The 22,466-nt window shown below is 54.1% G+C and overlaps 9 protein-coding genes across 9 annotated transcripts; 5 read left to right on the top strand and 4 right to left on the bottom strand.

The window, feature by feature from the left end:
* Positions 1-13: 13 nt before the first annotated feature.
* On the top strand, positions 14-537 carry J4E79_004116 (uncharacterized protein; the record flags this gene model as incomplete). Its single annotated transcript, XM_049353006.1, has 2 exons — positions 14-55; positions 103-537. 2 exons carry the CDS (start codon positions 14-16, stop codon positions 535-537), a joined length of 477 nt encoding a protein of 158 aa, XP_049212385.1.
* A 522-nt stretch (positions 538-1,059) lies between these two features.
* On the bottom strand, positions 1,060-2,950 carry ADE17 (bifunctional phosphoribosylaminoimidazolecarboxamide formyltransferase/IMP cyclohydrolase; the record flags this gene model as incomplete). Its single annotated transcript, XM_049353005.1, has 3 exons — positions 1,060-1,493; positions 1,543-2,880; positions 2,932-2,950. 3 exons carry the CDS (start codon positions 2,948-2,950, stop codon positions 1,060-1,062), a joined length of 1,791 nt encoding a protein of 596 aa, XP_049212384.1.
* A 609-nt stretch (positions 2,951-3,559) lies between these two features.
* Positions 3,560-5,037, top strand: J4E79_004114 (uncharacterized protein; the record flags this gene model as incomplete). The annotated part of the gene is made up of 2 exons (XM_049353004.1): positions 3,560-4,071; positions 4,149-5,037. 2 exons carry the CDS (start codon positions 3,560-3,562, stop codon positions 5,035-5,037), a joined length of 1,401 nt encoding a protein of 466 aa, XP_049212383.1.
* A 796-nt stretch (positions 5,038-5,833) lies between these two features.
* J4E79_004113 (uncharacterized protein) lies at positions 5,834-6,667 on the bottom strand (the record flags this gene model as incomplete). Its single annotated transcript, XM_049353003.1, has 2 exons — positions 5,834-6,510; positions 6,565-6,667. 2 exons carry the CDS (start codon positions 6,665-6,667, stop codon positions 5,834-5,836), a joined length of 780 nt encoding a protein of 259 aa, XP_049212382.1.
* A 4,382-nt stretch (positions 6,668-11,049) lies between these two features.
* On the top strand, positions 11,050-12,519 carry FAH12 (Oleate hydroxylase fah12; the record flags this gene model as incomplete). Its single annotated transcript, XM_049353002.1, has 1 exon — positions 11,050-12,519. The coding sequence occupies one exon, from the start codon at positions 11,050-11,052 to the stop codon at positions 12,517-12,519; it is 1,470 nt and encodes a 489-aa protein (XP_049212381.1).
* A 964-nt stretch (positions 12,520-13,483) lies between these two features.
* On the top strand, positions 13,484-15,927 carry NUO78 (NADH dehydrogenase (ubiquinone) 78K chain precursor, 5-prime end; the record flags this gene model as incomplete). The annotated part of the gene is made up of 5 exons (XM_049353001.1): positions 13,484-13,586; positions 13,639-13,662; positions 13,722-14,104; positions 14,154-15,742; positions 15,798-15,927. 5 exons carry the CDS (start codon positions 13,484-13,486, stop codon positions 15,925-15,927), a joined length of 2,229 nt encoding a protein of 742 aa, XP_049212380.1.
* Positions 15,928-16,576: 649 nt separating this feature from the next.
* J4E79_004110 (uncharacterized protein) lies at positions 16,577-18,555 on the top strand (the record flags this gene model as incomplete). Its single annotated transcript, XM_049353000.1, has 4 exons — positions 16,577-16,694; positions 16,773-17,446; positions 17,501-17,992; positions 18,046-18,555. The coding sequence occupies 4 exons, from the start codon at positions 16,577-16,579 to the stop codon at positions 18,553-18,555; spliced, it is 1,794 nt and encodes a 597-aa protein (XP_049212379.1).
* Positions 18,556-18,767: 212 nt separating this feature from the next.
* J4E79_004109 (uncharacterized protein) lies at positions 18,768-20,864 on the bottom strand (the record flags this gene model as incomplete). Its single annotated transcript, XM_049352999.1, has 3 exons — positions 18,768-19,354; positions 19,402-20,569; positions 20,634-20,864. 3 exons carry the CDS (start codon positions 20,862-20,864, stop codon positions 18,768-18,770), a joined length of 1,986 nt encoding a protein of 661 aa, XP_049212378.1.
* A 746-nt stretch (positions 20,865-21,610) lies between these two features.
* Positions 21,611-22,436, bottom strand: J4E79_004108 (uncharacterized protein; the record flags this gene model as incomplete). The annotated part of the gene is made up of 3 exons (XM_049352998.1): positions 21,611-21,795; positions 21,848-21,940; positions 21,995-22,436. The coding sequence occupies 3 exons, from the start codon at positions 22,434-22,436 to the stop codon at positions 21,611-21,613; spliced, it is 720 nt and encodes a 239-aa protein (XP_049212377.1).
* Between the last annotated feature and the right edge of the window lie 30 nt (positions 22,437-22,466).

The raw sequence follows: 22,466 nt of genomic DNA, 5'->3' as shown, positions 1-22,466 counted from the left end.
TCCACCTGCCATCATGGGCGACATCCTCACCCAAATCCAAGATGAACTGGACATGGTACCACCCTCCAACCAACACACGATCCCTCCTCCTAACAAACCCAGCTCCTAAACCAAATGTCCGCCGCCCTCCGTCAAATCCGCGAAAACGCCCCACCCAGCGTCCCCGAAGGCCAACAACCCCTCGAAACCTTTGCGCAACTAGAAGCACGCAACGCCGCCGAGAACACACAACAAGGCATTGCCCAAGACCCCTCACAACAAACAATCGCGGCCCCACCTAAACCCTCCCCAGAGCAGTTTCAAGCAGATCTGAAAGAAATGGCACAGGATATTACGTTGAAGGAACAGCAGATTGAGAGGTTGATTGCGCATCTACCGGGTTTGAATTGGAGCGAGAGGGAGCAGGTGGATAGGATGAAGGAGTTAGAGAGGCAGCTGGAAGATCTGGAGGGGGAGAGGGTGAAGGCTGTTAAGGATAAGGATGTCTTGATGAAGATGGTGGAGGATAAGATAACGGGCGTAGGGAGGGTCAGATGAGGTTATAATGCGACTGAAGCAGGCGCTTTTAGGACTGCGATCGTGTACGTGTCGCACCAATACCTCACGCTACGTCGCATACATCGTCCGATTCTCCAAGGATGTATCATTACGAAGGCCGTCCGACCGCTTTCTAGCTGCTGCAGTGCCGCCAGCATGTCTGCCGTTGCGGCAACACGGATTACGTTGAATATTCAAGAAGCACGCGGTTCTGCACCACTATGGTGATACTTGCAGCTGTGTCGAGCTCAGCACTTTGCTATCACATGTTCCTCTCGCGGAGAGACTGATGCCCGCGCAGCAGGATGGCAGCAGGATGGGAGCGCTCTGAAGGGCCTTTCAGGGCAAGGAGTAGGCCGTGCCACTCAATAGATCACAATTTACTGACGGTCGAGTTGGAGGTTGAAGTATCCACATTTTGAAGGTATCGTAATCTCATCTCATTTAGACTGGTCATCTCGCCAGCTTCAATGCACGTTAAAGTCATCAGCAAGTATCATCTTCATCTCTCACACCAACTTCTTAGTGGTGGAACAACCGGATGTGCTGCTCAACAAAGGTGATACCCAGCTTCTCAGCCGTCTCGAAGACGGCGCCATCGTTCTGGCTTCCTGTGGGCGCAGCAATGTACTTGGCACCACTTCGGTGCGCCCTAAAGACGTTGTCGATGAAGGGGAAGAAGGCATCGGAGCTGACGGCAACGCTCTCCATCTTGGAGAGCCACTCTTTGCGCTCATCCGCGGTAAATGGCTGGGGTACCTCTTCGAAGTTGGCCTCGAAATCGTCGCGCTCGATGCCTGACTCAGGGACGAGACCAGAGCACAGGAGGTCGATAGCATTGGATTTTGAGGGGCGCTTGGTGCCCTTCTTGAACTTGAGGTTTAGCGTCTTTGAGTGGAAACGCATCCACCAGTTGTCGGCTTTGTCACCAGCCAGGCGAGTGCAGTGAATGCGTGCTGTACAGGAATTAGTGGTTACTCACCAGATAGGATCTGTCGAACTTACATTGCTGACCAGCTCCGAGACCGACGATCTGGCCATTGAGCGCGTAACAAACACTGTTGGACTGGGTGTACTTGAGCGCAATGGTGGCGACAGTCAAGTCGCGCTGGGCAGGCTCCGGAAGAGCTCCAGAGTTCTTGGGCACGATCACGGTGTTGAAAGTATCGGCAGGAACGATCTTGGCGTCGTTGCGGTGCTGCTTGAGCGTGATGCCGAATACGGTCCTGGTCTCCTCGGGGCCTGGGACGTAGTCAGGGTCCATCTGAAGGACCAGGTACTTTCCACCCTTCTTCTTCTTGAGGATCTCCAGAGCTTCGGCGGTGTAGCCGGGTGCAATGACACCGTCGGAGACCTCGCGGCTGATGATCTTCGCAGTCTGGACATCGACCTCAGCGGACAGGGCAATCATGTCGCCGAAACTTGACATCCTGTCAGCACCACGCGCCCTAGCGTAGGCCTGTGCCAAACCCGACTTCTCAATGCCCTCAATGTCGTCGACCATGTATACCTTGCGCTCCACCTCACTGAGGGGAACTCCGATAGCCGCGCCCGCAGGCGAAACGTGCTTGAAGCTGGCTGCCGCTGGGTAGTTGAGCGCCTTGGTCAGCTCCTGCACCAGAGGCCATGCGTTGAGCGCATCGAGCAGGTTGATGTATCCGGGAGAGCCGCAGAGCACCTTGAAGGGCAGCGACTTTTCCGGCATCGAGACGGTCGCGGGCTTTTGGTGGGGGTTTGCGCCGTATCGGAGGGTAAGGAACTGGTCGCCGTCGCCTGCATACTTCTTCCTGAAGAACTCGGAGATGGCGGTGTCGTATGACGAGGTCTGCTCGAAAGCCTTCAACGCGTAGCGCTGTCTGCTGTTCTCTGAGACCTCGCCGTCTTTCTTGAGTTCGGTAAGGAGGTCATGGTAATCGTTGGGGTCGCTGATAATGGTGACGCGTGCGTGGTTCTTCGCGGCGGCCCTAAGAAGGGTGACACCTCCGATGTCGATCTCCTCGACGGCCTCTGGGATGGTAACGTTGATGCGCGCGACGGTCTCGGAGAAGGGGTACAGGTTGCATACGACGAAGTCGATCTTGTCGATGCTGTTGGCGGAGAGGTCTGAGTCGTCCGAGTCGAGGTTGCGCGCGAGAATGCCTCCGTGTACGGCGGGGTGGAGCGTCTTGACGCGTCCACCGAGCATCTCAGGCGCCTTGGTGATGGCAGAGACATCTTCTACGGGGAAGTTGGCCTGGCGGATCATCTTGGCCGTGCCGCCCGAGGCCAGCAGCCGGACACCGCATTCGTGCAGTCCCTTGGCCAGGTCAAGAAGACCGGTCTTGTCATAAACTGACAGAATTGCTGTCGCAAAGAGTTAGGAGTAATCCATGGGCACTGGAAGCGTGTGTTTACCTGTCTTTTGGCCTCCCATGTTGACTATGATTTGAATATTCAGTTGTCAATTGAAGAGAGGCAGTCAATCGAAGCAGAGAGATCTGGGGTACAAAACAATGGCGCACGACACACTGTGGAGTTTTTTTGGCGTCGCGGGGCTCACAAGTGACCTCATTTGCCTGCCCCTCCATGGCATTAGCCCGATTGGCCAGAGCTCATCTCCGCTACGCGACTGCGAGACGCAAACTCCAGATCACTACGGCTCGTATCCTTTGGATATACGCGTAGCTCCCGCTGTGCATCGCCTGTCTTCCCATATCCATGTGTCGTACCGATCATGGCGTCCACTCACCGCTCGTCAGCTCCTCTACGCAGAGTTGAGCGATGCAGCCAATCGCCATGGCCATGTCAATTATCGCGCCTCGGTTCTCCGTTGCGATACGCATATATCAATCGGTGAATCTCAAGATTCACGTCCTCCGACATTTATACCTCATCGCGGCGCGCGTTTCTTTTTTGTGTCACTTGCATGCACAGCAGTACCCGCGACAAGTCACCACCCTCTCCAACTTGCCGTGGGCCTCCCGACCCATCCATCTTCGAACGCGTACTTCCATTACCAACGCATTGAGATCCCGTAGATATCATGACAACGCATAGTAGTACCGAAGACCTCGTCAGCCATCTCCAGTCCATTCTGCTGGAGCTCAACGCGAACCCCTATCCTGATGTCGCGTGTCCGCCAAACCTGCCTAAACGCGCTTCTGTAGCCCTCATCCTTCGCATACAACCAAACTACTCGCATTGGCCTGACAGCTCCGACAGCCCTTTGCCGCCTCGACGCAGACGATCATCTGTCGCACAGCCTCATTCCGAATTCGACTTTGAGTCGTCTCTAAGCGCCTTCTTTTCACAAGAATGGGTCAAGCACGGAGACCCCGAGCTACTCTTCATAAAGCGAGCCGCACGAATCGGTGATAAGTGGAACGGACATGTTGCGTTGCCAGGTGGGAAGAGGGATCCAGAGGATGAGGACGACCAGGCAGCAGCAGCTAGAGAAGCGCTCGAAGAGGTTGGCATTGATCTGACCCCTGCCAATGCGATCGCGGTCGGCAATCTACCGCAGCGCATCGTTACGACGAGCTGGGGCAAAGTACCGTACGTCGTCACTCAACGTCATTTAGACTTGGATCATGGAGACTATAATCGACCGAACCTAGGCTGACCACAAGCAGACTCATGGTACTATGCCCGTACATCTACCTCCTGACCTCTCCCGCCTACCCACAGCAACGCCTGCAGCCCACCGAAGTAGCCTCGTCACATTGGGTCCCCATTCGCGCCCTTCTCTCACCAGCTCTCCGTACACACGAATACGCCGATGTCTCAGCGCGACTGGCAAAGTCCGAACTGGGCATCAAGCGCTGGTTCCTACAAGCCATGCTGAGCAAGATGATGTTTGCTGCCATACAACTCGTACCAGCCAACTCGACGCATTGCGCAACCATCCCCGACTTCATACCCGTCGAAGCAGCGCCACAGAGTATCACAAATACGATCAGAGAAGCATTGGCAGGCCCCGAGGGAAGATCTAAGGACCGTAGGCCTCCATTATTACTATGGGGTTTGACATTGGGCGTCGTAAGCGACTTTCTAGAACACATGCCACCACACAACGCGCTGGAGCTCTGGACATATCCTACATTTACCAACTGGGACGTAAGATTCGTCATGTGGGCCATGTCGTACCGATTCCGGAAGCAGAAGTCTTTGGAAATGAGCACAGCTGCGTCGAGCGTGACAACGACGAATAGTCAGGATGCGACAGGGCTGCCCACCCAGGACTTCCCAGGTATTGGAAGTGAAGCGCTTGGGTCTTTGGAGGAAGAGAAGCCGGGTGAGGTCGGCATAGCTGGCTTGGGTGTAGGGAGAGGGTGGGGACAAAGCGGGAGAGCGAAGATGATGGCGAGAGGCGCTGCGGTCAATTCCATGTTGGAGGGCTACTATCCGCTTGTCAGGAGGGCGGTTGCCACGGCACTTGTTGGGCGGATCAGTGTTGTGGCTTTGGTTGCGTTTTTGGCTTGGAAGAAGTTGGATGTCAGATCGCTAAGAGCACGATTGTAGGCTTCGTGCTTGAGTCTGGTTACAAGTAAGAGCATGCTTCCGACGATGCCATTGGAACTGTCATTCGTTGAATCCATGTCAGGCTTTGAATACCACATCTGTTTATGCGCAACGGAATAAACACTCCCAAGATCGACGTATCCTCCTCGTTCATCTATGCTGTACGTGATAGCTACTAACGGACGAGCTGGTCTGCTCCAGTGTTGCTATTTTCCGGTTCAGTAGTGACCCCATCAATACAATGAGGACTTCATGAAAGGCCTGGTCAGGCCGAAGATTGGAACGTCGTGCTTTAGGGCCGTAAGGGTCTGATGCGAAGATCTGCTGAGATTTGCTTGCACAGCACAGTCCCTACCTGCCCTTACGACATGCCCTGTAAAGACCCCAATACAACATCCTCGCACTTCGCATCATACTTCTCCGGTCTCGCAAACGATATCTCCGCTCGATTCCCCACAGCAATCTCACCCCAACTCTCCTTCTCCCAATCAAAGACCGGCCAGCCCAGCTTCGTCAGTCCATCCTTCGGGTCCTCAGTGAACGCCGCAACAGCGCGCTGCACAAGCCTAACAGTGTCTTTCTGAGCCTGCGTTTGAGGGAGGCCGCTAGCATCCGCAGAGCCACCAAAAATCATGTTCAGTTCAGTCCCATGATACGCACCAGATGTAGGATACAGACGGGTATTGTTCCAATCGCCGTAGTATCGGTAGACCCATGTGGGTACACCAGCATCGATGCGTGCATTAGCTTCGTGAGAAACGGGACAGACGAAGGACTCAAGGAGAAACTGGTCGCCCTACGCCTCCGTCACGTTTCGACCTTGTGCAAAAGCTGGGATGACGTAGTAGCCTTGTTCGTGGTCGTTGTGGCCGTGGAAATAAGGCAGTTTAGCGAAGTCGCCGGCTGCTGAGCGGGAGAGGTAGTCGGAAAAGATGGTTTCGTTGTCGACCAGGGGGTAGAATGGCGGTGTTGAACGGACCGGACTGCCGCCTGGGCTGGGAGGGATCTTTGTTACGGCTTTTGAGAGGACTTCCCAGGGTTGACGGCGCATGCAAGACAGCGTTTCGTTTGATGAACCGCAACCTACTAGATTGACGATGTCGAACCAGTTGGATCGTTGCTTTTCTGGTGTGTTCATGGGGAAGCTGAACACGTTACCTGATGTGGACATGAGACCGTGGACCATAGGGTTCTCCTTGTACGCATAGGACCACCAGTCCACAGCTGCACCGCCAGAAGATTGGCCAGAGATGACGATTTTCTTCGCGTCTCCGCCAAATGCTGCAACATTCTTCTGCAGCCATTCCACTGCGAGACGTTGGTCCCGCAATCCTAGGTTGGTGTCTGCATCAGGGGCACCAGGAAAGCCGAAGACATTGAGGCGGTAGTTGACCGAAACGACGACTATGTCCTCGTTGTTTGCGAGGTATTGGCCATTGGCAAAGGGCGTGTTGGTATAGCCACCAGCGAAGCCTGTTCAAGTAAGACAAGTGGACGTTGGGGATGGGAGGACAAATGATGACTCACGTCCTCCATGAAAGAAAACATAGACAGGTTTCTTCGCCTTAGCAGACTTAATGCTTGGCTTCGACCAGATGTTCAAGGTAAGGCAGTCCTCACTTGTGGGCATTCCAGCACCACCAGCAAACTGAAACAAGGATTCAAATCAGTACCCATTGGCAGGTGTGGGTAGTGTTGTATATCAATGGTAACGTACTTGGAACGGTTAGCACAGTTATAGATAGAGTATAGGGTACTTCGTGTGTGTGTCAAGATGCACGAACTCGCGAGCTATCGTTACGGCGTCTTGCACTGATATGCCCTCTGTTTCTGGGATTTCGTACCGGAGTCAAGGACAGTCAATGCTTGAGGAGTAAATCCAGGAAATTCGGGCCAGCTAGGAGGTTGTTGTGGGCAGCCACTGTGCATAATATCAGCCTAATAATATATGCGGCATCAATACCAGACGCCTACTATCCCTGTTCTGATCGTCAACACATTTGCATCCTATGGGTTGGTAACGCCAAGTAAATGCTTACAAAATTGGCAGCAATATAATCATCTTGGCCTTTGTATTTCTGAGGTGCAGCGAATCGTAAAGCACCAAGTGGTGGCTGCGCAAATGGGATGCCCAGATACTCCCAGACCCCGTTGACTTTGGGTGAACGATGGCCTGTGATCTGCCCGTTCTCCGTCTTCGCGTGCTCGTAGGAGAATGTCTTCGGCGCAGCCAGAGACAACTCAATGGCACATAGCCACAATGATAGGGTTACAAGACTATGCATCTTGATCTAATCACTCCTTACAAGAGCAGCGATTGTCGACAGAAAGGTGCGGCTGAAAATTGGTGTCCGTAGGATTGTGTGCTCTTTAAGATGCAGGAGGCAATAAGAACGCTGGTCGCAATCTTAGATTCGATTGCTGCCGTGCGCGAATATAATTGGAAATGCCTTCGATGTCCTTATGTCCGAACTACCCTGCAGGACAGCTCGTACAACTACGCCGCATACAAGGTTCCTTGACGCCTTTCCTCAAACGGGAGGCCGACGTGTGAAGGATTGTCGCTTATGTGTTTCCCGGGGTCGGAGGAACACTGATCGGTTCACCCGACCCGAAGATCACCACATTCGATAATGTCTCTCCACTGATAGCGATATGAGCTGTTGTTACAGCCAGTAAAGTTGGGTCCATGACATAGAGATGTGAAAAAGGCAAAGTGGGCTCCGCGGCACAAGCATTTGGTTGCAGACCGAAGGATGAGAACAAAGCATTCAGATAATGACCTTGTCCGCTCGAGGCTTGGACTTAGTTATGTCTTTCGCACAGAGCAATTTGCCGAGCGATACGGACTTCCATACGAGATGACGTTCAATATGGGTTTCCTATCAGATGGTGAAGCCAACCAAGGATGGAAGCTGTACTTGACATCTCTTGTAATGATCATTGTCGCTGGCCTCACGGTCGTTGCCAGAATTGTCGTTCGACTTCGAGGAGATGTGGCATTACGCGCTGACGACTACGCGATCGTAGCGTCTTTGGTAAGTCCAGTGTATGCTCGCTGGTGTTCTGACTAAGACGTATTAGCTATTCTCCATTTCGATGTCGGCCTTTGTTCATATATCTGTTGGGTACGGCTATGGCAAACACAAGGCTGATCTTTCGATCGAAGAGTTGCGGACGTGCCTCAAGTTTTTCTGGTTCGCGCAGACACCATACAAAGTCGTGGTGTGCTTGAACAAAATCTCCGTTATCCTGTTGTACAAGCGCATTTTCAGTTCAAGCATGCTCATCTCACGCCACTTCTGTTGGATGTGTTATTGCGCGCTTTCCATCGTTGTCGCGTCTGGGATTGCCACTGTTTTCGCGACTATCTTCCAATGCGTCCCAATCCAGCGATCCTGGGATAAGGATATCGAAGGAAACTGCATCGACAGCTCGGAATTTTGGGTCGCAAACGCCGCGATCAATATTACGACAGATGTGATCGTATTGGCACTGCCCATCCGGGAAATCTCGGGACTACGGCTCAAATCCCAAGAGATGATTCTCCTATACAGCATATTCTTGCTCGGCGGGTTGTAAGTATTGCTTGTATAGACAGCTATCTTGCGTGTGCATCACCATGTGCTGTACATGCACTGACAGTATCATTAGTGTAACAATAACGTCAATACTACGTGCTACAGCCGTTGCTAATAGCGTGCGCAACCAACGAGACGAAACCTGGGATTTTATAGAGCGAGGCCTCTGGACGTTGGCCGAGGCAAATCTAGGCATAATCTCCGCATGTTTGATTGTGCTGAAGCAAGTCGTGTGCCGCTATTTCTCGTCAGCACTTGGAAGTATAAGGAGGACATCCAAAGCCAGGAATGAACACTGATAAACAATGGTGCTTTCACCTTATACAAGAAAAAAACCTGAACAGGCCTGGGAGCTACATCAAGACAAAAACCTGTAAAGTGTGTGACCCAACGTAAACGTAGGCTCCAGGGTGTTCAAGTTTTTCCTAGGTTGGCATGCTTCACTATAGCATGTGTTGTGTTGATCCTGAACCCAGTGCTACACTCAAGGTCCACGTATGCGGTAAGTGGCCAATTGTGACGAGTACCTCGGAGACACGTGAAAAACCCTTTAGGGTCCGTGACTAGAGTGATCGATTTCCAGCACGAGACCTGCCCGGTGCATTTGATATCATCGCCGCCCCAGCAAAACGTTTGTAACATGTGGAAATCACCATTGAAGCTCGTCGCTTGCTAGTATGCGCCAAGATCAAGGTTGCAAGTCCCAGGATCGATCTGAGGGGCCCGATAAAGCCGTTGAACGTGTTTTAGGGGCGATCCTCCGCTCAATATTCTCCGTGATCCACTTGCCGGTGGTGATGGGGTAGTGGGGTTGGCATGTGAAAGTCCCGAGTACGTAGGTGCTAGTCGCTACAGCGCGACCACACTTATCGAAGATGGCCGAGAGAAGGCTGAACGCAGTTCCAGAACCGGATTAGTCTGTAAAGAAATTCGTGATGAGAAGAAGAAAGTTGATATCATCAGAGTGTGTTCGGGGCGAAAGATGTGAGACGTCCTGCTACAACGGCCCGAACGGAGGTGAGTCTCAGCAAGAGACCTTGAACGCGAGCAAAGCATAACGAGTGCAATGGGTTCTGAGTATCGTGATACAGGTGTAAGAGGAGTACTGCGCTAGACGCCAATTCGACGTGGTTCGAGGACCGTTGTGGTATGGCTTGCGAGATTCTGCTAGCAAAGATAAGATAGACTAGCGTAACCGAGAGCGCCAAGCGATGCACCTGGACATGTACGGGGCAGTAGCTAGGTGTGAGATGACGATGTATAGTTTGTTGGGACCGACGAAGGATGTAAGCCGACCGTTGAACAGCCGCAGTACATAGATAAGCGTCAGTGAGCCCGTCATGCGATGCCACGCCGTGAAGAGGCGTCTGGTAGCGATGGCAGAAGTGATGGCAGCTCGAGACGTGGCCCAGAGGACCCCTCCACGTGTGGAGACGCGTTCGAAGGGCAAAGGCTGAACCTCGGCGGGGTCTGCGGCGAATCAATCTGGTTGAATGGTGCCTGGCGCGCTAGCCCAGACCCTGCAGCGAGGCCTGCACCATCCGTGGGAGGCATTCCGACTTTTTGCGATGTGCGCCCACAACGTTTTCGAGCCATTGCGGGCCTCCGTAGAGTGCGCATTGCTTTTGCTCGTGGTAGGGGGTAGTAGCCTACACACCCAGTAGTGTAGCGGGTTCATTCGGCGCCAACTCAGACAATCGCCACCAGTTCAAGCCCGGCAGATATCCACCTGGTACCTGCGGGCGACGACTCTAGGCGAGGCGCTGGAGTGCGGGTGGTGATGGGCACAAACAAGCGGTCTGCTTGCCATACTCATGGCTAGCGACGCGCCAAGCCAACGGATGAGAGCGATCTGCTGAAAATTCAGGGCCCCATGTAGACTGGCTTGTTGCGGGAGGGAGCTAGAGAATGCAGTGCTGGACACGCATGCCGGTGGAGATGGCACCGTGTACCACGCCTCTCGACCAGGACAGAGCTGTCCGTGTCCAGTGCGGTGGCGAGGGAGGGCAATGGTGAAAGTAATTTTTGCCGAGTGGAGAGAGATGCACAAGGTGTAGAGAGAAAGCGTGCTAGTTGATGGAGCCGGACCTGTCTGATTATCGAAGCGAAACGGCTTCTCGAACGCCCCTGGCTCGTTGACCTGCCCATTCCTACCCTGGCGCATACCCAGAAATTCATCGACACCGCCCTGAGGGCCCTGCTTTAAATTCCCACCTGTCCCGCACACACAGCGCCCTTCTTCACCTAATCTCTCTCACTCTCTGAAAGTCGTACAGACATTCATCCACCTGCCAGTCCCGGCACACCCTCCAATTCGCAGCCTGCCCTGCATCTCAACAGTTGATAGCCCTCTGGTGCTGCAACTGCTCAGGCTTGCTCCCCACCGCCAACCCTCTTTCCCCTCCACCACCACACCACAACCTCTCCCACCATGGCAACCTCGACTGCCCGCGCCCAGCAGCCTGTGCTGAAGAGAAATATGACGGCCGATTCGACTGCCAACTCAGTCTCGGCCTCACCCTTCGACTCGCCAGCCGGCTCAGCCTCCAACACGTCGCTGTCCTCGATGGACGAGCAGCCCCAGCACTCTAAGAAGGCTACCGGCAAGCTCCTCGACACCTACGGCAACGAGTTCGAGATCCCCGACTACACCATCAAGCAGCTGCGCGATGCCATCCCCAAGCACTGCTTCGAGCGCTCTGCCATCCGTGGTCTGGGCTACGTCGCCCGCGACCTCGCCTCGCTCGCCGCTACCTTCTACGTGTTCCACAACTACGTGACTCCCGAGACGGTCCCCAACATGCCCCTCCGCGCTGGTCTCTGGGCCCTATACACTGTCCTCCAGGGCTTCTTCGGCACTGGTCTGTGGATTCTTGCCCACGAGTGCGGCCACCAGGCCTTCTCGCCCTCCAAGGTGCTCAACGACACTGTCGGCTGGGTCTGCCACTCTCTCCTCCTCGTTCCCTACTTCTCCTGGAAGATCTCCCACGGCAAGCACCACAAGGCCACCGGCCACATGGAGCGCGACATGGTCTTCGTCCCCAAGACCCGCGAGGTCTACGCCACCCGTGTCGGCAAGGCGATCCACGAGATCTCCGAGCTGGCTGACGAGACTCCCATCTACACCCTGCTCCACACCATCGGCCAGCAGCTCGGTGGATGGCCCATGTACCTCATGGCCAACGTTACCGGCCACAACAACCACGACCGTCAGATCGAAGGCAAGGGCAAGGGCAAGAAGAACGGCCTGTTCAGCGGTGTCAACCACTTCAACCCCTCCAGCCCCCTGTACGAGAAGCGCGACGAGCACCTCATCCTGCTCAGCGACCTCGGTATCGCTCTTGTCATCGCTGCTCTCACCTTCATTGGCAAGAGCTACGGCTTCAACAACCTCTTCGTCTGGTACATCATCCCCTACCTGTGGGTCAACCACTGGCTCGTCATGATCACCTTCCTGCAACACACCGACCCCACCCTGCCCCACTACGATGCCACCACCTGGACCTACACTCGTGGTGCCGCTGCTACCATCGACCGCGAGTTTGGCTTCATCGGACGCACCCTTCTTCACGGCATCGTCGAGACCCACGTCCTCCACCACTACATCTCCACCATTCCCTTCTACCACGCCGACGAGGCCACCGAGGCCATCAAGCCCATCATGGGCAGGCACTACCGCTCTGACACAAAGGATGGTCCCATCGGTTTCTTGAAGGCTCTGTACAAGAGTGCCCGCTGGTGCCAGTGGGTCGAGCCCAGCGTCGGTGCTGAGGGCGAGGGCAAGGGTGTTCTATTCTTCCGCAACCACAACGGCCTCGGTGTGCCACCGCAGAAGATCGATGCTCCCGGAGCTAAGAAGGCTGCGAAGATGGAGGTTGGCCCTGAGAGTGACAACGAGTAAGCGATGATTACGAATCTTATTTTTTAGAGCGGACTATTCTGCCACGGCGTTCGGGAGTCGCCCGACGAGGCTGCAAACTTTACTTCTTGCGGCGCACATTAGACTAGAAAGACCAGTCAAGGTATGATTTCGGTGTAGTGTAGATCTTTTGTCGCAGGCCCTTGAGGGATCAAACAATTTCAAAAGCTTTTCAATCAGAAGAATCAACCATGCAGTCGTGATTGTGAAGAAGTGAGATGGATAGATTGAGTTTCCCCGCACACGATGTCCGCGGTGACCCGGCGTAAACGTGACGTTGGCAGAGCCGCATTCATGTATGAAGGCCTGACCGGCCCTCCGCACGCGCACGATAGACTTCATATATCGAAGCCGTTTCTTTGGTTCCGGCTGCTTGCGAATGTTGCCTCACGAATATCCGCAAGGTTCAAGCTCGGAAAACCTCTAATGCACGCACACCGCCTCGGCATAGGCATGATGGCAAGAGTGGTGGCCACCATGTTGTAACTCATCGAGAGCAACGCGCCGTGGGCCAGCGTGGAAAGCATCTACAGCTTCATCACCACCTATCATGGAGCGTCGAGCCATCTCAAGCTCCACCACACACAAGCAAAGCTTCTTCTTCAGTCAAAATGTAGCGACGTTGGTAAGGAACAAGATATCATCAGAAAACCTCGTCTGCTCCAGCTACCTCGCACGGTGAGTCGTGCTCTTGGGCACGTAATAGAGGATAGCTAGGTAGAGTGCCAAACTTTCCTACAATAAATTGTGCCCGAAATGAGTGAAGAAGAGAAGGTCGGAGGGCGGCCGGCGAGAATTTTGTGGCAGGCGCGAGCGGCGCTTTGGCCAATCACGGCTGGATTATTCAGTCGCCAAGCCTGAGCGATGCCATCGTGAACGTCAGTTGGAGCTCCGCAGCCACAAGTCCATCGCCATCTTTCAGAGCCTCACAATGCTGCGGCAACAGATGATCCGGTCGCTGCGGAGGCCTGCCTTCCGCGCAGCCCTCAATGGCAGCCGGGCCTTGAGTGCCTCGGCCCGCCGCCCAGCAGACGTTGAGCTCACTATCGGTTTGTGCCACTCCCCATTGCGGGCGGCGAGGTATGCTAACGCCCGTGTCAGATGGAGAGAAGGTATCAATCGAAGGTACGAAGCCGGAATACACCCCTCCTGACTGCCCACACGGTTCTAATGCGCCCCAACAGCCGGCTCGTCCCTCATCCAGGCCTGCGACAAGGCCGGAGTTACCATCCCGCGATACTGCTACCACGAGAAGTTGATGATTGCTGGAAGTTGCCGTATGTGCTTGGTCGAAGTGGAGCGGGCTCCTAAGCCAGTCGCCTCTTGCGCATGGCCTGTACAGCCCGGCATGGTCGTCAAGACCGACTCGCCTCTCGTCCACAAGGCGCGTGAGGGCATCATGGAGTTCCTGCTCGCCAACCACCCTCTGGACTGCCCCATTTGCGACCAGGGAGGCGAGTGCGATCTCCAGGATCAGTCCATGCGATACGGTGCCGACCGCGGCCGCTTCCACGAGCTCGAAGGAAAGCGTGCGGTGGAGGACAAGAACGTTGGCCCATTGGTCAAGGTAGGATTCCACAGTGTCTGGTTCCAAGAAGATGGCTTACAGATAGCAGACCTCCATGAACAGGTGCATTCACTGCACACGCTGCGTCCGTTTCTCCAACGACATCGCTGGTGCTCCTGAATTTGGTTCTTTCGGCCGTGGCAACGACCTGGAAATCGGCACATACCTCGAGACCGCCCTTGATACCGAACTCTCCGGAAACGTCATCGATCTCTGCCCCGTCGGTGCCCTCACCTCGAAGCCCTACGCGTTCAAGGCCCGCCCATGGGAACTATACAAGACTGAGTCCATCGACGTTCTTGATGGACTTGGCTCAAACATCCGCATCGACGCCCGTGGTATCCAGGTCATGAGGGTCATCCCGCGACTTAACGACGACATCAACGAGGAATGGATCAACGACAAGACCCGCTTCGCCTGCGACGCTCTCAGCACACAGCGCCTTGTCAACCCACTAGTCCGCGTTGACGATCAATTCCAGCCCGCCACCTGGGAGCAGGCGCTGGTCGAGATTGGCAACGCATACAAGAAGATCGCACCCAAGGGCAACGAATTCAAGGTCGTGGCTGGCCACCTCGTCGAGACTGAGGCGCTGGTTGCCATGAAGGATCTTGCCAACAGACTCGGCTCAGACAACCTGGCTCTTGACCAGCCCGGTGGCAGCGAACCCATCGCTCACGGAATCGATGTCAAGTCAAACTACTCCTTCAACTCCAGGATCTACGGTGTTGAGGATGCCGACTACATTCTCCTCATTGGCTCCAACCCCAGATGGGAGGCCGCCGTTCTTAACGCTCGCATCAGGAAGCAGTGGCTGAGGACAGACCTTGAGGTTGGCTACGTTGGTGAGGACTTTGAGAGCACATTCGAGTACGAGAAGCTTGGAAGCAACGCCAACGACCTCAAGAGCGCTCTTTCTGGGGAGTTCGGAAAGAAGCTGGCTTCGGCCAAGAAGCCCATGATCATCGTCGGTAGTGGTGTCACTGAGCACGTTGATGCCAAGTCGATTTACGAGCAAGTTGGATCTTTTGTCGAGAAGAACAAGGACAAGTTCCACACCGAGGAGTGGAACGGCTACAACATCTTGCAGCGAACAGCTTCCCGAACTGGCGCCTACGAGGTTGGCTTCACCGTTCCTTCATCCGAGGTCGCCCAAACCAAGGCCAAGTTTGTCTGGCTTATGGGCGCGGATGAGGTTAATGAAGCCGACATCCCCAAGGACGCCTTTGTTGTCTACCAAGGTCACCACGGCGACCGCGGCGCACAGCTCGCCGATGTCGTCTTGCCTGGTGCCGCATACACCGAGAAGTCGGTCACATACGTCAACACCGAGGGTCGGGTACAGATGACCCGTGCCGCTGTTGGCCTTCCCGGCGCTTCAAGAGAAGACTGGAAGATCGTGCGAGCAGCCTCAGAGTACTTTGGCGCCGAGCTGCCCTACGACGATGTTGAGGCCCTGCGTGACCGCATGGAAGAGATCTCACCTGCTCTCAGGAGATACGACCTTGTTGAGCCCGCATCGCTACCCAGCTTGAGCAAGGTTCAGCTGGTAGACCAGAACCAGGGCGCACAAGCGACTGGTCAAGCGCTGAAGAATCCCATTGAGAACTTCTTCTTCACAGATGCCATCTCGAGAAAGTAAGTCACATCCATGATGCTGCCCCATTGCTGCACAATACTAACCATGACATAGCTCGCCAACAATGGCCCGTTGCTCGGCAGCCAAGGCCCAGAAGAACCCCAAGACAAACTTCATGGCACCAGGTGAGCCATACCCACAAGTCGGCTATGGTCCTCAGGTAGCAGCAGCAGCGAACGTTTAGATGTGCATTTGGTCATGGTTGAATATTGGGCTTTATCAGGATTGTAAATAAGCATTGTGACACGTTTTCTCGATTTTGGCACGTGATCCGCGATACGTAGAGAATCGAAGCGGTACCCGCGCCAGGTTGTTCAAAAATCAGTCCCGTGGCATGTCTGTAAAGGTTGAGGTATTTAATTCCAAAATACCAAGCCTTCACACAGCCTTGTACAAGCCGTCAGCCAAGGCGCTACGCGTGTGCGACCCACGTTCGCCTTCGTCGCGATCTCTCCAAGATGCCAACCACTCCCCATATTTCCCACTTATATTACCACCTGTTGCTTTCTTGTGCAGACCAAGCCTCTTGTCACCACCACCAAGCTTTTGGCGTCGCTGTGTCTTGTGATTGCAGACCGCCCCAGTATCACCGAAACGCTAACTTCTACCCCACGGATCGACCACAACACTCTACATAAAAGGCGAACATCACTCTGCAAAAGAAAGAGAGGGTTGCAGTCGCTTCAGTCGTCTCATACAACCTTGGGAAGCAAAAGAAGATATTTGTTAAGCTTTGCCGTCAAGCTTCGCCGAGAGTTTAGCAGAGCCATCGAAGAAGCCGACATAGCCGTTCGCCGGATTTTGAGGGTCCGTTCAGGGTTCGGTGGCCAGCCATGCCTACCTTGGCGGTCAACAACTTCAACATTGTCTGTGCGACATTGGGAGGGTTCATTACGCTTTTCGGCCTCGTCAGCTATTTGATGAAAGAGCATTATTATCTTAGTGAAGCCTGTAAGTTGCTGATCGCCCGGGCATGAATCATGGGGATCTTGGGTAATAGAAGTGCATAACTAACCGGCGTGTTTCTAGTAATATCACTCATTGCTGGACTCATCTTTTCTCCACATGCGACCAATTGGATCAAACCAGAAGAATACGCTCTCAACGATGTCGAAGTGCTGGATACCATTACCCTGTACTTTACGCGCCTGGTGCTGGGTGTCCAACTTGTCCTCGCGGGTGTGCAGCTTCCGTCAAAGTATCTGAAGACAGAATGGAAGAGTCTAGCTTTGCTACTCGGCCCGGGCATGACGTTCATGTGGATCGTCACCAGTCTGCTCGTCTTTGCTATGGTCCCGCACATCAGCTTCCTACATGCCCTGGCCGTAGGCGCCTGCGTCACACCCACGGATCCTGTGTTGTCCAACTCCATCGTCAAGGGAAAGTTTGCGGATGCAAATATTCCGAAGGAGTTGCAGAAGATCATCGTGGCTGAATCGGGAGCCAATGATGGTCTTGGGTACCCGTTCCTATTTCTACCGCTCTACCTTATCGAGCACATTGGCCATGGTGGTCAAGGCTCGGACAACAGCACTAAGGTTGCAGTCGGCCTGTGGTTCGGTGAGACTTGGGGCTACACAATCATTCTCAGTGTGGTTTACGGAGCCGCTGTGGGTTGGATTGCGAAGGAATTACTGCATTGGGCTGAAGAGCGGAAATACGTGGACCGCGAGAGTTTCTTGGTGTTTGCAATCACCCTGGCTGTAAGTTTCTCACGAAAATCTTGACGATGTGAGAGTTACTAACCGCAGAATTAGCTCTTCATTGTTGGCACATGCGGCATGATTGGTAGCGACGACGTGCTTGCCTGTTTCATCGCCGGCAACACGTTTACGTGGGATGACTGGTTCCGCCTCGAAACGATGGACGACTCATTCCAGCCCACCATTGATATGCTTCTGAACGTATCAATCTTCATCTGGTTCGGCGCTGTCTGCCCGTGGCGCCTCTTCGCACATTCGCCCGTCATTCCCATCTACCGGCTTATTCCCTTGGGTATACTCGTACTGCTGTTCCGCCGTCTGCCCATCATCTTCGCTATGCACAAACAGATTCATCAGATTGAGCAAAAGCGACAAGCACTCTTCGTGGGCTTCTTCGGTCCCATCGGCGTGAGCGCCATTTTTTACCTCTACATCAGTCTCGAGTTTCTCGCCAAGATCCAAGTCGATGGCGAAGTCAGGGAAGATGCTGCATACCTGATGGAAGTCATGAACGTGGTTATTTGGTTCTTGGTAATCTGCTCGGTTGTAAGTTTACTCGTTTTCCGTATTTCAGAACCTTGTTCTCTAACCTCAGCTAGGTCGTTCACGGCCTGTCCATCCCTCTCGGCAAAGTCGGTTTCTTCATCCCTCGCACCCTCAGCACAGCCTTGTCTTTTGCCCGCACAGGCTCTAACTCCCCCGAAGATACCGGTCCCGCTTTCCACATCGAGGGAAACGACCAGACCATCACCGATGCCGAAGCGCGCGTTCGCCGCCGTCCAGGCTGGTCTCGCAACGGCGGCGATTCGCTGCCAAACCGTGTCGTGCGCATCGGCAGGTCCATAATTAGTTCGGGGACCAGCTCAGCCAGCACATCGAGAGCGACATCGAGAGCACCCAGTACGAGCCGCTCAGCTAGTCAGCCACCAGTACCAATGGCCAGTGTCAACGCCTTAGTCTCGGACGGGGAGGGTGCGGCGCCCAAAGGAAATGTGAAGGCTGGTGGTGAGAATGGCGAGGCGCCGGATCCAGCTGAAAGAGTCGTTCCTGGAAGAACAATCCGATTCCATGACGAGCAAAACAAGACCAAGGTTGGAGATGAAGAGTAGGGAATTGGTGTTCGATCTTTTTCCTATGTTCGAGTGTGTGTGTTCATGTCGAACATATGTGTGGCATTTAGCGACGACATCTGAAATTTCCCACAAGTTTCCATGGTAAAATCATACTCAATCCACGATGTTACCAAGAATATATTGCCATAATCTTTGGAATATCACAAACGCAAAATCTCCACAACTCAACTCAATCCAGTTACGTCCACTCAAACCACACCAACAACGCCCTTCTCCCCACCCTCTCTCCTCGCAATCTCCTCCACATCCACAACCGTCCCCTCCCGAACACTCTTCTCCAACTCCTCTCTCTTAACCGCACACCTCGCACTATACGTCGCTTGATCCCTCTTACACTCCTTTTCCCAGAAGAAGTTCTCGCCCCAGCACGCCGCGCCAACCAATTCAAGCACCAGCACAGACACGACTAATCCCGTGGTCGTTGCTATCAACCGCAGGCTATCGAGGTGCGCGAGCGGTAGTGTGAATATGATGACAGAAACAGCAGCGCGGAAGAGGAGACGCACGGGCTTGCGGAGGCGCTGGTTGGGAATCGTGCGGTGGACGTGTGTTGCTGATATGACAGTGAGGCAGAGGAGTGAGATGCCTAGACCGCCGCAGTAGAACCAGACTAGGCCTTCGGAGATGTGCTCTTCGGAACGGGGAATGAAGGTTTCTGATAGGGATTCTAGGGGTGCGGAGGCAGTGTCGTGGGCGCGGACCAAGACCCCGAGGGCTGATGCGGATAGGACGAAGGACATGATGAAGGGGAGGTGGGCGGAGAACCATGTCAAAGCTGATTCAATCGTTAGCCCTGGCGTAAGATTTGGGGATCCAACTTACCGGAAAACACATGTCGGCGGATAGCATGCGTATGCAGATTGAATGAGTCAATCTCAAAGTACACCCAGTTCAACACGAACGTCTGCACCAGGCCCAATACCGCCTTTCCAAAGAACGCATTGATCCCCATCGCCACACTACTCTGGTACAGCAAGCCCAACACGCAAGACCCGAACACCAGCGTGACAAACGCATTCGTCCGCTCAATCCGATGCTCAATATTTGTCGCGGGATAGAACTCCAGACTCCTCTTCCAAGACTCAGGTACGAACGGCGCGATGGGCGACCCCGGTCGCTGAAGCAACACCATGGCAAACTGACCAAAGAGATCAAACAGAATAGCCACCCAAATAAATCCCTGTCGCTTCGGTTCCTCCACACTCACGCTCGCCATCCAAAGCGCCGCCGGGATCAAAGAGAGTAACGCATTCCCCAACATACTTCCCCTCACCATGGGAATACGCCATGCGTACCAAATCCAGCAACTCGTCACAAACAGTCTCGCCGCGAGATAGAATCCCACAAGTGGTGCGTACGTCCTCTCCCACGCCTCAACCATGTTCGTCGTAAAACCCAGCAAACACGTTAGCAGAAAGAGCACAGATACCCGCCTGATCACGTCGTCGCTATCGAACCACGACACCAGCACCCCGATATCCGTCCAGAACTTCCAGCCCATGATGAAGGTAATTGCGAAACGAAGCAAAGACTGCGCGGTGGGATGTTCAGCTGCAGAATCGCCTGTTATGGCAATAATGCCCACGTAAAAGAGGTCGATGAAGAGTTCGTAGCTAGCTACCTCCTGTGCTTCTTTTGCGCGCCACAACAGGCCCTTGTGGAAGTATTGTCGTACGATGGGCTTCTGGTAGAAGTGGATGGCTGTGCCGTGTTGACGGTCAGAGTGCCATGTTTCCTTGTCGAAAGAGGAGTCGGCAAGGGAGTCTGTGGATGGGCTGTCATCTTTGGTGCGTAGATGGGCCGAGTAACCGTATTTGGAAAAGTTGGCGTCGAGTTGCACGGCGTGGGAGGTTAGCATGTGGAGTTCGGTGGAGAGGGTGGAGAGGTCGCGGATTACGCGCTCGAATTCTTGGGCTAGGTCGCCGTGGTCTTGGTGCAGTTGGCGGTGGTGTGCGGTGTGGTGGGCGTGGGTGTGGCGGAGTGCTTCGATCTGTGTGCGTTAGTAGGGCGAGCTTCAAATCATCACTTTCCTGCTCCTTTTGCATGGAACTAACATGTTCGGGGGATCCATGGATGACTAGGTCGAAGTCTTCTTTCTCGCTCGCATTGCTCAGCTTCCTCCTCATGTGATTTGCTTCATCAGGTGAGCTCGCAATGTGAACCTTTCTTCCATCTGGTCTCAGAAAGTATTTCAACCTCTTGCCTGTGTGATGACCAGGATATGAATGGTGGTGTTGATGTAGATCATGCTGTACGGTTGTTGTCGTGCTTGCTGGATCGTCCATGCCGGCAGCTGGTGTTTGTGAAGTATCAACCATCTTGCTCATCACGAACTCGAAAATGGCGTAAAGCAAGTAGAGGAGCTCAGCGGCACCGTATATAATTCGCAGCGTAATTGTACCGATGCTGTCTCGTTGGGTCGAAAGTGTGGTGGCTTGCCTCTACCGGGGCTAGCACCTACCCGATTGGTCGAGATGGAAAGTCAAGAGCGTGAATAAGCAGCTACAACACCTGGGTAAGCTGCGGGGCGGAAGCTGGAGTTCAGCTTATGTCGCTACATCAAACAACAGCTCCAAGATATAGCAGGATCGCTTGTGTGAGATTGGTTTCTTTGGTTCCTTGGTTCCTTGGTTCCTAACTGATGAGGAAGGAGCGAGACGTGCCTATGAAGTCTGACTATGACGAGAGGCTCTTCAGCTATCTGTATGATCCTGCGTAGATGAGTCAGGAATTAAGCATTGTGATGGCTTTCGCCCAGACAGCTAGGTCGGAAAGAGAATATGTGCATGCGGACACCGCTAGCAATCGCCGGATGTCTGGTTCTGTGAGAATCCTCCTGCTCATGCTGGAGACTGCATGGGAGACCTTCATGGAGCGGACGAGTTGCTGCAGTATGTGCGTTTCCCTCTATAAGTCAAGAACGCAGTCCTAGCTTGATGATAGTGTATATTGCTCGCTGCCAATATAGGCATACTCTGTGTCGAAGGACCTGAGCGCTTCGCTGTCCTCCGAGACCCTGTGTGTTCGTTGTCTATCGTTTCTTCGTCTGCCCTGCAGGACTCTGTGTACGTGCGCTCGCGCTGCCCGAGTCGGTCTTACCGGCCATCCACGAGGCGAGGTCAAAGTTCTGTAACTGCGATGCAGTGTTGGTGTTTCCGGAGCCCAGGACGCCGTTCTTCTTCATCTCCTCGAATTCCTCTTTCATCTCGGGGTCCACTACGCATGTGTTAGTAACCTTGGCAGTACCTAACGGGCTGCCGAGACTTACTGTTCTCCATCAACTTGGGCATGCCGAAGATGAGACCCATGGACACTATCGCCATGAGAATCATCGGGTTCTTCAAGAATGACAGCGGCGAAACTGCAGCGTGTTAGCACAATCTCCCCATTGCGCATTGTCGCGATGCCAACTTACAGCCTTGCCTCTCTTGGTAGAAGTACTTGGTTCCCACCGGCCTGGCTTCAACCACCAGACCGGTACCGCCCTCGCCGCGGCTCTCTCCCTTGTTGTCCCATTCGTTACCCAGGAAGGTCTGGTATGCCCTGATCATCTCCTTCTTCTCCCCGCTGCCCTCTGCCGCCTCCTCCACGGTGACATCAATCCTCAGTGGCTCGAACGCATAGTCGCGGCAATGCACGGTAGCAAGGTAGCTTCCGGCGCTCACATTGTTGAAGTTGAACGTGTTGGAGCGCGTGAGATAGGCGTCGAGGGGCGGGCCGGAGGACTGAAGCGTTGCATGCGTGGTCGAGGGGAGCGTGGACGGGTTGACAAGGACCGTGTTCGGGATTTGCAGCAGCAGGCGTGCAGCGCTTGTGAGCGTCGCGAAGGACGAGAGGGTGGCGAGTGACGTCTTCATCGTGGCGTGGGTTGAGCGGGTCGTGAGGTT

The sequence above is a fragment of the Alternaria viburni genome (genome assembly GCF_023758015.1).
Source record: "Alternaria viburni strain BMP 2772 chromosome Unknown scaffold_7, whole genome shotgun sequence".
NCBI classification, from domain to species: Eukaryota; Fungi; Ascomycota; class Dothideomycetes; order Pleosporales; family Pleosporaceae; genus Alternaria; species Alternaria viburni.
Note: the sequence above shows the minus strand (reverse complement) of the source record. Positions and strands in the feature narration are given on the sequence as shown.